At 36.9% G+C, this 12,501-nt stretch overlaps 1 protein-coding gene across 10 annotated transcripts in view; it reads left to right on the forward strand.

Moving 5' to 3' along the window:
* The window catches only part of SNAP91 (synaptosome associated protein 91), a 125,830-nt gene that overhangs the window by 78,994 nt on the left and 34,335 nt on the right, over positions 1-12,501 (forward strand). For all 10 annotated transcript variants that reach the window (XM_036318100.1, XM_036318099.1, XM_036318102.1 and 7 more), the window contains 3 exons: positions 1,674-1,792; positions 7,652-7,666; positions 7,814-7,981. In XM_036318100.1, coding sequence (XP_036173993.1) covers positions 1,674-1,792; positions 7,652-7,666; positions 7,814-7,981 — 302 coding nt within the window. The remainder of the gene's footprint in view (positions 1-1,673; positions 1,793-7,651; positions 7,667-7,813; positions 7,982-12,501) is intronic.

A 12,501-nucleotide genomic window follows, 5' to 3' on the forward strand; every position in this document is an offset into this window, starting at 1 on the left:
TCCAACTTGGTAAAACCAAGACCTTTCTGCCTCTATACTAAGATAAGTTACTTCTTATAAAAGCTCTGATATGAATATTAATAAATATACTTTCCTTATTCTGGCAGTTAGACCTGTTGTATTTATTAAATGGACATCAAAACTAGGCAAATTTCAATGGTTTAGATACTTTTTTAAGTAGCAGAATCCATTCTTCTTGGAATTCTAATCTGTAAAAAAGATAAAGATGTAATTGCTGTTTATGAAGAGGGGATGGGGAGCCTGGGACACTGATGGCTTGGTACCTGGTCTAGTGACCTTCAGGCTCTTTTTGAAAAATATATTTTATTGATTTTTTACAGAGAGGAAGGGAGAGGGAAAGAGAGTTAGAAACGTCGATCAGCTGCCTCCTACACACCTCCTACTGGGGATGTGCCCACAACCGAGGTACATGCCCTTGACTGGAATCAAACCTGGGACCTTTCAGTCTGCAGGCCGACGCTCTATCCACTGAGCCAGACTGGTTAGGGCTAGGCCAGTGCTCTGTGCCTTTGTTCCAGTAAAACTTTATTTACAAAAAACAGTCAGCAGGATAGATTTGACTCCTGGGGCCATATTTCCCAACTCTTGCTCTATAGACAACAACAAAGTTAAATCATATTTCAAGCTATGAGTCACTTGTGAAACACTCAGGGGCATGTTAAAATAAAGTTGCTCATGTAGGAGATAATGGGGTAAGCCTGAGATGTTGCATTTTTAACAAGGATCTAGTTCAGGGTCTATACTTTGAATAGCAAAGCTCTAGATTCCTTCTTAGAACTTCTACAAATGGAGGAGCTTTGAAAATCACAGCCTCAATGAATTAAAATTAAAAAAATATAAGTATTTTCAGGTGAGTCCTCTTTATAGCCAAAACTGATACATTGTGGTTTTATTTAGAAAACAAGGTACATTAGTAATTATTCATTTTACTATCTTTGGTTTATAAATAAAGTATTCTTCTCAAGACAAGAATTTTTTTCATTAAAAAAAAAATTGAAAAATAGAGAAAAGGAAAAAACAGTACCCATAATCCTCTTACCCTAATACCTTTAATATTTGGATGATGTTTCCTTTTGTCACAGTCCTTATAACTAGCATTTCATAACATGATTAAGAAAATTCCACCTTACTTTGAGGCATTTATGTTTTCCCTTTTAATTTCTGCTCTGTGATCTGGTAAGTGACTCATAGCTTAAAATATGATTTAACTTTGTTGTTGTCTATAGAGCAAGAGTTGGCAAACTATGGCCCCAGGAGTCAAATCTATCCCGCTGACTGTTTTTTGTAAATAAAGTTTTACTGGAACAAAGGCACACTTACTTGTTCATGTGTCATCTATGTCTTATTTCCCTTTTACAGTGGCAGAGTCAAGCTGCGATAGAGATCATCTAGCGCACAAGCTTGAAATACTTAGCATCTAGCCCTTTACAAATCTCATTTGCCAACCCTTGGTGTAGAAGAACATACGCTACACTTTCCAAAATATTATTCTTTTATTTGATTTAAAATATACAAAATCTATGATGTTTTTAGAAGATACCTTTACATTATAAATACCTTTACGTTATGAAATTTCAAAGTCTGACTTTATTAAAACACCTTTATATTATACAATTTCAAAGTCTGACTTTAAAATTATATTTTCCATTCAGCACTTCTAAACCGTCGAGCGATCTCCTGGACCTCCAGCCAGACTTTTCCTCTGGAGGGGCGGCAGCAGCCGCGGCACCAGCACCAGCACCACCTTCTGGAGGAGCCACTGCATGGGGAGGTAAGTGAAACCAGACAGTCACGCCATCTCTCTATTTAGTTGCTTTTACTCAGGCTATAACTCTTATGCTTACCTTCTGAGGGTCCAAATGGTGCTAGAAACTTGGAGAGAAAATGTTCAAAATGGCATCTATTGATAGAAATATATGTTGAGAGAGAGAGAGAGACAGGAAAAGTACCCACAATACAGTTAAAATGTTCAAATAGTCATATAGTTTTTATTTTGAAAGTTAGAACAAAGGCAGTACTTTCCTTTGTTGTTCTAAAATTCTAATTATATTTAGTCTTGTTTTCTAGAGATTCAGACTTTAGAAGTCTGGGTATTCCTGAAAATTTATGAGATTATGCAAGACAGCATTTCTAATGTGGTTTTCTCAGGGAGAGCCTTCCTTCATGGATTCCTTACGGGAATTGATTTTATTCACATTGTATTTGACTTAAATGCAGTTAAAATCTGGGATAGCTTTGTCACTGGAGAATCAAACTTCTCAATTTCTCACAGGAGCAGGATTCTTGCAAGATCTTTAGAAAATGAATTTTCTAAGATTTGCATGGGACAACAAGATATGGTAAAAAGGCTTTATTTACATGGAGTTACATTTCTCAGGTTGCAAAGCCCCATGCCCCTTAACCCAGTCCTGAAAGAGGAGCAGCTGGGGGTCCAGTAGAGCCAAAAGGAGGGCCAGTGTCAAGATCTTCTGTTCCATGTTGCAGCCAGGTCCAGTTCAGCATTCAGGCTAATTGAAGTCCATTCGTCCACTGTGTGGGCACAGGGTAGTGCACCTCCTGCAACAGGAGAGCCAGGAACCTGGCACACCAGAGAGGGAGAGGCTCTGTAATAAATCAGTGACCCAAAATAACAGCATAGGTGATTCGTAAACTCCTAACTGGGGGTTCATGGAGAGTAGCCATGCTCCAGGCCTATGTCTTCTTTAGTGAAAGGTGTACCTTTGCTTTAAGTCAGCCCTTTCCGTTCTTCTTTCGCATGTAGTTTACCACACCTTTGAAATGCCAGATTAATCCTCTTTTTTAGAGGCATAACCACTCTCAAGGGAGCACATAATCTTGTTAACTATCCTATAATACAATCATTTCGATTTCCCTGTCTTCACGTATCTTCCTTATGTCCCCTTCTTAATTCCAAATGTATAAAGAGAACTACAAAGCTACCAGGCTTGGGAGCATTTGAGATCTTACTTCTTGGCATGTATCAGGTAGCTCAAATAAACTCAAACAAGCTCTTATAAAATTCTTTACAAGTTTGGACATTTCTTACATTGACACTCTAAAAAATTATTTGGGTGCCAAAAGTTAAAAAAAAATAAAATAAAACACACACACACACACACACACACACACACAAGAAAAACGTAGGTGAAATCTTTTTCCATTTCAATATGACATTTTAATTCATATTCATCTCCAAGGAGTTTTTGCTAAGACCCATAATATTGTGGAGAATAATTTATAATAACCAATTTTATTACAACACATTTCAGTCTTTACTTGTTAGAAATAATAACTCTTGGTGACAAACACTGAGGTATCAGTAGGTCTAGTCATGTGGTTTCAACCTGGGCTGTCTGACCTGGACATGCAGGTTGTGTTAGACTCCGGAGTGGGGCTGATATCTTGCCTGCTTTCTGCCAGCGAAGCTGTGAGCCTTGCTCATCCTTGAGAGAAAGCTGTTTTTTTCTAAGCTGCTGGCCCCGAGGGAGCACTTTTCAATAATTAATGCAGAGCACTTTCTAGGCGAGCGGAAGCCTTGACTTAGGGCCTGCTGGTCACTTTTTGATAGTTAGACAGCATAAGTCTTCTGTCTCAACAAAATACCTACAGCTTCAGTGGAAAAGTCAGCTGGGGAGAAAAATGCTAATAAATAAATTTCCTAAGCAAAATAATAAAAATTATAAGCCTTAAGAAATTGAAGTAGTGTAATATGAAGTTGAGAAATCATAGTCACCCACCTTCAGTTTGCATTCATTCTATAGATACCCAGTGATGGTTGAAGATGATGCTATATATTGTAACAAATACATTTTGGCTTATGTGACTAAAAAAAAAAATCACTTTCTCAATCTTGTTTGATAAGATTAGGCTGATTCTACTATTGAAGCACATTTTAATTTTGTTTAACTAGACAGTAAAATACAAACTTTAAAAAACTATTTAGACCTATTTGGATATTCTTATCTGACCATAACACAGTAAGAGGATTTCATTTTCCAACTACCATCACTACTTCAGGTCTTTATAAGTACAGTGGGGCCTTGACTTACGAGTGTCCCGACTAACGAGTTTTTTGAGATACCAGCTGTCTCTCGGCCGATTTTTTGCATTGAGTTGATAGAGTAATTTGAGATAATGAGCTCCTTAATGAGCTCGGTCTCGGAACGAATTAAACTCGTAAGTCAAGGCCCCACTGTATTGCCATTTAGGGAATATTATTTTTTTTCCTGTTGGTGTAAAGCAACCAAATTTTAGCAAATTCATATTTTGGTAAATTTAATTTAAATAATGCTTATAAGATTTGGCATCCTGTGGGCTAATAATGAACATATTTCACTGGAAAGAATGCAGAGCATTTTTAAAACTCCTACTTTTGGCTCCATAATAGGGAGAGTGTTTTTTTCTTGTAATAAATTCATCTCTCAGCACAAACAAGTGAGTTATGTATGTTATATTTCTGTGTATCTTAGAAGTGGGGAAACAGATTATTTCTTACTAGAGGCCCGGTACATGAAAATTCATGCACTGGAGGGGGGTCCCTCAGCCCGGCCTACACCCTCTCACAGTCTGGGAGCCCTCAGGGGATGTCCTACTGATGGCTGCCTGAGCCCCGGGCCTCGCAGCCACTGTAGCTTTGTCCGGTTGGACTTCCAGAAGACATCCACCCTAATTAGCATATTACCCTTTTATTAGTATAGATTATAAATGCTTGAAGTAGATTTCTGCTTTTTGAGAAACATGGAATTACTGCTAGGGTTTGAATTTGAATTAATGGACCTAATAAAAATTATCAACATGTATTTGAAAGCTTATCAGTATTATGTGATCATATGACTTTAATGATTTCCATATGGAATATTAGCTATGGTAGAAGCAGTTTTTATGACCCATATTACCATTTTCCTGTTAATTAAATCTGGGGAGCATATCTTTAGGCTATTTTCATACACATACATTTAGACAGATGTACACACACAGAAAGATTATAAGCTTTGACATTCACAAGTCATTAATGAAAATTATAATTTAACCTGAATGTTAGCTATAGCTATCATTATCAAGCATTTTTTGTAACAGATATGGGTAAGCACTTAAATATATGACCACATTTAATCTTTATTATAACCTAAAAGTTTAGCTACAGCTCACTGCAGAGTATAGATTTCTCTGCTATTGTAGCTTTTTTGGATAGATAAATTTTTTACAACTAGTAGTAGTTTTGAGAATCTTTAAAACTGTTCCTATTATCCTAAAACAGAGACTTCCTTTTATAGGAGAGAAAATTTTGCATAAAACAAGATATAAGTAGCATAAATTTTATTTTATCTAGAAAATTAAGAGTTTGGAGACTAAAACCTGTGGTTTCCAGGAATGGAAAAAAATTTCATCACCAATTATTCAACAATATGCTTAATTACCTCATACATTTTCTTAGAAAATTTTACTTTTCATCTTCCATTTTATCAGTGCTGGAAGTTTCATCATCTTCCTCCAGCTGAATAAGTCTTCTCCTTCTTAACAAATGTATGAAATCAGTTGCTCAAACCCATCATAGGTCTGGAAACTGTGCTGTCACGTGGCTCTTCATTCTTCTGCTAAGTCTCATTGAAGCTTGAAATATCCATGTTGATAAGGGCAGGGTGAGGGAGAGTCCCACCAATGCCAGGAAAAGAGAGAAGCCAAGTCTATCTGGCTTCTGATGACCCACTTTGGTCATCCTAAAATATTTTTAGGAAGTGTGACTGTGGAGTAACACTTGTATTGGGCCAGGTACTGTTGGTATAAGAAATTATTAGAAGAAACTTCTGTTTCTTGGGATGTGGACCTGGCCACCTCACAGCAGAATATACTGTAGCCCCAATCCAACATACACTGAGTGGCAAGATTATTATGCCCACCCCATCAGTACTTCATTGACACTTCCAAAAATACTGAATATTTTCCTAAGCAAATACTCTCAAGGTTTTATTATTATTATTATTATTATTATTTGTATAACTAATTCACTTCATTGTACTGATGGGATGGTCATAATAATCTGGCCAGTCATAATAATCTGGCGACTCAGTGTAGGTCCTTTTTGCATGCTATTTATTAAGTATACATTCTAAAATTTTAAGAGGGTTTCTAATGTCAACTCCACGTGCTATAATTTTCTAAAATTGTTATGAAATATATGGGATTTGGTTAGGAAGAGTCTGATTATCTCAGTGTATCTGTAGAGTGCTTTACATAATATTCATTGGGTTTGCAAAATGCGTCGTTAAATGAATGTGATTATTTTAATGTCAAATTTATGTTTCTCAGTTTTTTAAATATCCTCTAGAACTTTGGGGTTACAAGTTCTTATGTTGTTTTTAAAGCTCTGGGGGAAAAACCTTTTTAATGAATTCTGATAAAAAATAATTTTTATCATTAAAGTAAATTTATAGGGACATTCATGAATTTAAATATGAAGTGTTTCATGTGACTGAGAATAGAAAAATGCCATTGAACAATCCAATGTTTGGCATGGAGTCATAGTATAGTAAAGAATAACTCCTTTTGGCTTCTTATTCAGGATGCCAACTACAATCCCACTGTTGAACACAGAAAGGCTAAACCTCCCAATGAAATGCTGTATTTTAACCTAAGGTTTATACATATAAAGATTATATTGAATTGAAAAATATCTGATAATATGAAACCTATGAGCAGAAAAAGGTTTAGGTTGGCATTTCTTTTTCTAACCCCTAAACTTGCATTTATTTATTTGACTGTTTTATACATTCTACAATCAAACTACAGCTTTTATAAAGCGCCAATTTCTTCTCTGGTATTCCAGACTTTAGTAGTTTCACCTACGATCAAATAAAGAAGATCAGTAAAGTTCTGTTAGCTATAATTTCATCAGAATGGACATTTATAGTATATGGAAATCAATCAAAGTAGATGAAATGGTAAATCTGGTAAAAAATAAATTGAGTTTTTCAAAATTGTTTAGACATGACTTAGGTAAGTGTCTTGACCTCCCTTGCTCTCAGTTTTTCCATCTATGAAGTTGGAAACTTGATCTAGAAATTCACTAAAGTACCCCTCCAGCACAAAAGTTCCATAATGATAACAGGTAATAGAGTCACCTCTCAGTATCCACAAGGCTTTGGTTACAGGACCCCCTCGGATACCAAAATCTGCAGATGCTCAAGACCTTTATATAAATTGGCGAGTATTTGCATATAACACACATCCTCTTTGAGCCACCTCTAGATTAGTAATAATCCCTAATGTAATGTAAATGCTCTGTAAATTGTTGTTTACTATATTGTTTAGGGAATAACGACAAGAAAAACGTCTGTACATGTTCAGTAGAGATGGTAGAGATGTAACGATCGTAGGTGAAACTACAGAGTACACATCAGCACAATGTAACATTTTTCCCCCAAATATTTTGGATTCACGGTTGGTTGAACCAAGGATGTAGAATGCACAGATACAGAGGGCTGACTGTACATTTATGTTTTTTATTACAAATGGTCCAGAAAGCTAGAATTTCTTCAGTTAGTGCCTCACCCTGCTTGGACACTGGTGTGGTTGAATATTTCAGCTTTATCTCTTATTTCTTCATATGCTGACACATAACGGACATCGATAGACCTTTTGGGAGAGGGTGAGTAAAGCTTTATTTTAAACTTCTGTTTTGAGAGACTTCTGGATCTTGCTAACTGCCTTCATTTTGATCTTTTGGAACCTGGTGTATTTTTCGTCCTCTCCTTTTCTTCTCTTCCATCTGTTCTCCATCTCTGGTGCAACGTAGACTCTCTGGCTACACTTTCCTCTGCTCCCTCTGAAGCACAGATTTCAGATCCATTTGCATCAGAACCCACCCCTCCTACTACAGCTGCTGAAATTGCAACTGCTTCAGCTTCTGCCTCAACTACTACAACTGTTACTGCTGTCACTGCTGAAGTGGATCTCTTCGGAGGTTAGTTAGTCACATCACTGTTCCTTCATTTTCTTTCCAGGATTGCTGAGATGTAAAAGTCCATACATTATTCAACAGCATGTCAGAGTGCTTAAATATTTTTTTAATGTTTATTCATGTCTGTTTATCTTAGCTAAATTTACCAACTTTATCTTCATTTAATTTCAGTGGTTTTAGAGCAGAGGTTGACTTTCCGTTTCTCAAAGTGGAAATTACCACTAGAACTCTTGTCCCATATGTGTTTCCGCCCTGCAGTATCTATGCAAAAGTGGTACCAGACCTAATACTTTTAATTTTGTCTTTTAGGCCAGATTCACACTAGCAGGGAAAAAAAAAATTGGGGGAATATGGGAGGGGAAATCCTGGCCTAAGTTATTTCTTAAGATTTAGGACCAAAAAAATCATCTAAGAGAGTTTAGATTTGGAGGACTCTGAAGAGAGTTTGGGGATATGCCCAGTTTTGCAACTTTAAGCGTATTCTATCTAAGCAAAAACTTGGACCATCTTTGGCTCTGGGACTTTGAGAGATCATTTGAATGAGCTCTTGACATAGATTAAAAACAGGTTTAGGTGAGACTTTGAAAGGATTGAAAATATGCAAATGTAAATTCTGACACAGAGTTGATTTAGAGCTATGGGCGTGGGTCATATATCCTAGACTCTGCCAGGATCATCTGCCTGGACCAGGTGAGCCATCTGAAGCCAGTTTGTTTACGTATTCCCATCTGCGTGGTGCTAATGTTCAGACCTGGAAAGGTGCTCCTATCAAATGCACAAGTCAAATAGTGTTATATTCATCATAGTTTTGTGTTTCTTCATTATAATATAACATCTTTCCCAGGGCATTTTGAGAATATGGTAAAGACATTGGAGGAAGCAAATGATGGAGAGGGCAGAAAACTTTTGGCAGGCTCCGGTGTATTCAGATCCTCCCCTGGGCACTTACTCTGACACGCTGTCACATACCATTGTTCTACATGCCAGACCCCGGTCTCTGAGGTTTGCCAACATTGTCTAAGACAAGGAGCACTCCAGGAGACAGCATCATTGTCACTGTTTCAGGAAAGGAATTTGCACTCCCATTCCTACAGGAGAAACCTGTTTTTTAAAAGGAGGAGGGAGGGGTTTGCAGACTCTTGAATAGTGTATTATAAAGCATCATCCACTAGAGAACGTTTTTCAGTTATGCCTGTATAAATTTGGAGACCAAAAATTTGTGTTAGTTTACACATATAAAATAAACTTTTCACGCCCCCCTTTTCCCTGCCCCTATTATTGATGTTGGGTATGGCAGTTTCTCATAGGCTCATGTTAACAGAAAAACTTCAAGGAGAATAGGGACGGATGGAGAACAATTTAATGCTTAAGCATTTAGTGCCTTTAGCGTTTTAGATTTTTGTTTTTCAGGCTATGTGTAAGGAGCTAATTGCCTCTAAGAAATCAACTCCATCTTGCTTCTCTCATGGCTCTCTAGAATAATAGAGCTAAAGATATTTCTTTGAAATAGTCTTTGTGTCATTATGCTGTTTGTGTTGGTCATTTCTTCTGCTTTAACTACATTTGTCAGGCAGAGAAATATGTATGTTTGAAAACACTTTTATAATGCCATTATTTCTACCCTAAAATATAAATTTAAAGGACTAGAACAAATAAATAAGTAAATGACTAGTAATACAGAAAATCATTTAAATTAATGCCAAAGAATGGGGCTCTCCCTTGATTTCACCTTTATTCTTTCTAGTCACCTGGCTAGAGGTTGAGTACAGGTACGTACATCTGCAAATCTCATCAGTTATTTTTACTGACCTGTATAGTTAATAAAACTGGCCTCTCACAGCTATAAAATCTCTATGCTTTATGTGTCAGGAGTCTATGTGTGTCACTCTTTTTCAGTTTTCAGTGATATTCCTTAATTTATTTCATATTCTTCATTGATTCATAAGGAATCATTTAGAGATGGGATTTTAAATAAAAACTTAAATGAGAGTCTCTGGCCACAATATCTGGCCATTTTAAAAAAAATCTTGTGTCTCTAAAATGGGCAAGTGGTAGAACTTTTGAATATTAGACACCAGTTATTTGGTTTACAGAACTTTAAAACATGCCATTTTGAGATTTTATGTAGCATGCATAGCAGTATTAAGTAGATTTCTTTAGAAATAAGCTTAAAGAATTTTAACTTCTGAAAAAATGGCCAATTGTTTAATTTCTTGGATATGAGATATTAAAGCATTAAATTTTCTATGTATTTTATTTCATTTGAAAAGTAGGAAATGTCTATTATTTTTAAACATTCAGATTATACCCACATAATATTTTAGTCATCTCAGTATAAGTTATTAAACAAGTTTCTCAGAAACAGTTTTACTAAATGTTTTACTTTTTAAAAAAAATAAACTTAAATAAAAATCTTCTTTCTGTGGTCATGCATAATAGCACTGGAAGGCTCTGTTTAAAAATTTCAGTAAAACTTAAAAGATATTGATAAAACTAAAAGACAACATTCTTAAAAACATTCTACTTTTTTTTTTTATGAAGACCTCACTAACACCACATTAGTTTGTAATAACATGGTTTTCCTAAGCACTAGAACGTCATAGTGATGGTAATTCCTCTGCACAAGCACCAGGGTACCCTGTCAATCACCTGTATCAAGTTATGAACAAGCCTTCATGAGGCTTCGTAGTCTGTGAGCACAAAACCAGTGACTTGAAACCCAAGGAACTTATCACACAGGCTGCCTTGATTTGGTGCGTGTTGGTTAACAAGCTGGCTTTAGGAGCTGAGAGTAACTGGAATGGTGACTCTAGGGCTGTTGAGAAGGATCATGTGATTTAAAGATGGCTTATGTGGCGAGAGAAGATGGGGAGAGTAGTTCAGGATGGGGAAAACAACAGCTGTTAGACATATGTAGGAAGGTAGTTACAAGAAGCTTGAGAGAAAATGCTTCCTACATTGCTAGGAGGAAAAAAAAAAAAAGACTAGCTACAGCCGTGTCAGTGAGGAGCGTGCTGGGTAAGGCTTGGCAGAATCAGACATAAACGGCCAATAGGAAACATGGGAGAGCGAACTGCATTGGAAATCGCTTTAGTTTTCAATCCTGGAAGAATAATGTTGCCATTGATAATGAAAGAGAGCTAGGCATTAAAAGAAGTTTAAGAAAACAAACGATGTTGAAATGTTATTATCTCTCACAGTGCTGGGGCTGACTGGGCTCAGCTGGACAGTTCTTGCCCAGGGTTCCTTTGAGGCTACCGTCAGACAGTGGCTGGGCAGTCTTCCTCATCGTATCTCCCTCTCCTGGGCTGGGAAGACTGAACAGCCAGGGCTGGAGTGGCTGGGCTTCTTTCTGTCTTTAAGGGAAGTTTTGATGGGAGTAAGTGAGTTAAATTTATAATATTAAGTTTTACCAAATAGGAGAAGCATTAAAAGGAAATGTCTTGCTGACAGGAAAACCAACCAAAAAAACATTACTGTCCTGTGGATAGAGCTATCAATGTGGGTTTCACCTACTTACACATAAGTGATCATTAAAGAGGCCAGCAAGTCCACAGTGGATATTTATTTGGCTCCTCACACTGATATAACTGCTATTTATTCCATTTTACAGGAGGAAATTGTATATAGTGGGATGCAGCATAGCTCATAGCAGTGTTGCCTAGTGGTTAGACACACACCTCAGTCAGAGAGTTCATGGACAAATTCCTGACTCTGTCATTTGCTGGCTGTGTGACCTTGGTCCAGTCACTGAGCCTCCAAACTTCCATTCTCTTACCTACAAAGTGGAGATCATAGAACCTATATCACAAGATACGTAGGAATTAAATTTAATGATGCACATGAAATATTTACACAGTGACTGGCACATAAATATCACTGAATAGTGACTGCTATTATGGTTTCTACTATTCCCACTTTATTAGCCCGAGTTCCAAGTTTTATAAGCAAAAAAAAAAAAAAAAGAAAATAGCCCTGACTCATGACAAAATGTTTTCAGCCCTTCCAACGTCCTCTTAGACTTTTCTTAGGCTCTTCCACCCCGTCTTAGGGTTTCATGTTGCTGTAAGTTCTCTATTATAGTATCCTTACCATGGCACCTGGAGAAGAAGGTGTGCCCTATCTCCTCATGTAGTTTTCAGACTCCATATTATTACTTGGCCTCTCCCTCATTGACCTCAGTGTAGCTGAGTGAAGCAATCAGATCCCCAAAATCTAGAAGATGTGAATAACTGATTGTCCCGTTGTCCCTTCTAGGGATATTTGTGTTTTTGTAAAGGACCTCTTAAGCCAAGTGAGTCTCTAATTTAATGTTCGTTAGAGTACTTAATTTCATGCTGAGCCTCAAGAGATGGCTAATGTGTTTCACAGTCAGATCATTTTGGAACATGCTGGGATAAACAGAGAAACAAGGGCCTTGACTGTAGGATTTCCTATAGCCTAATACACTACACAAATCTCTGAGAAAGGGGGTATACTGTGCAGTGTTTCCCACGTGTAACTGACAAACCCCTTTTCGTGGC

Source organism: Myotis myotis, unplaced genomic scaffold, assembly GCF_014108235.1.
Source record: "Myotis myotis isolate mMyoMyo1 unplaced genomic scaffold, mMyoMyo1.p scaffold_m19_p_7, whole genome shotgun sequence".
NCBI classification, from domain to species: Eukaryota; Metazoa; Chordata; class Mammalia; order Chiroptera; family Vespertilionidae; genus Myotis; species Myotis myotis.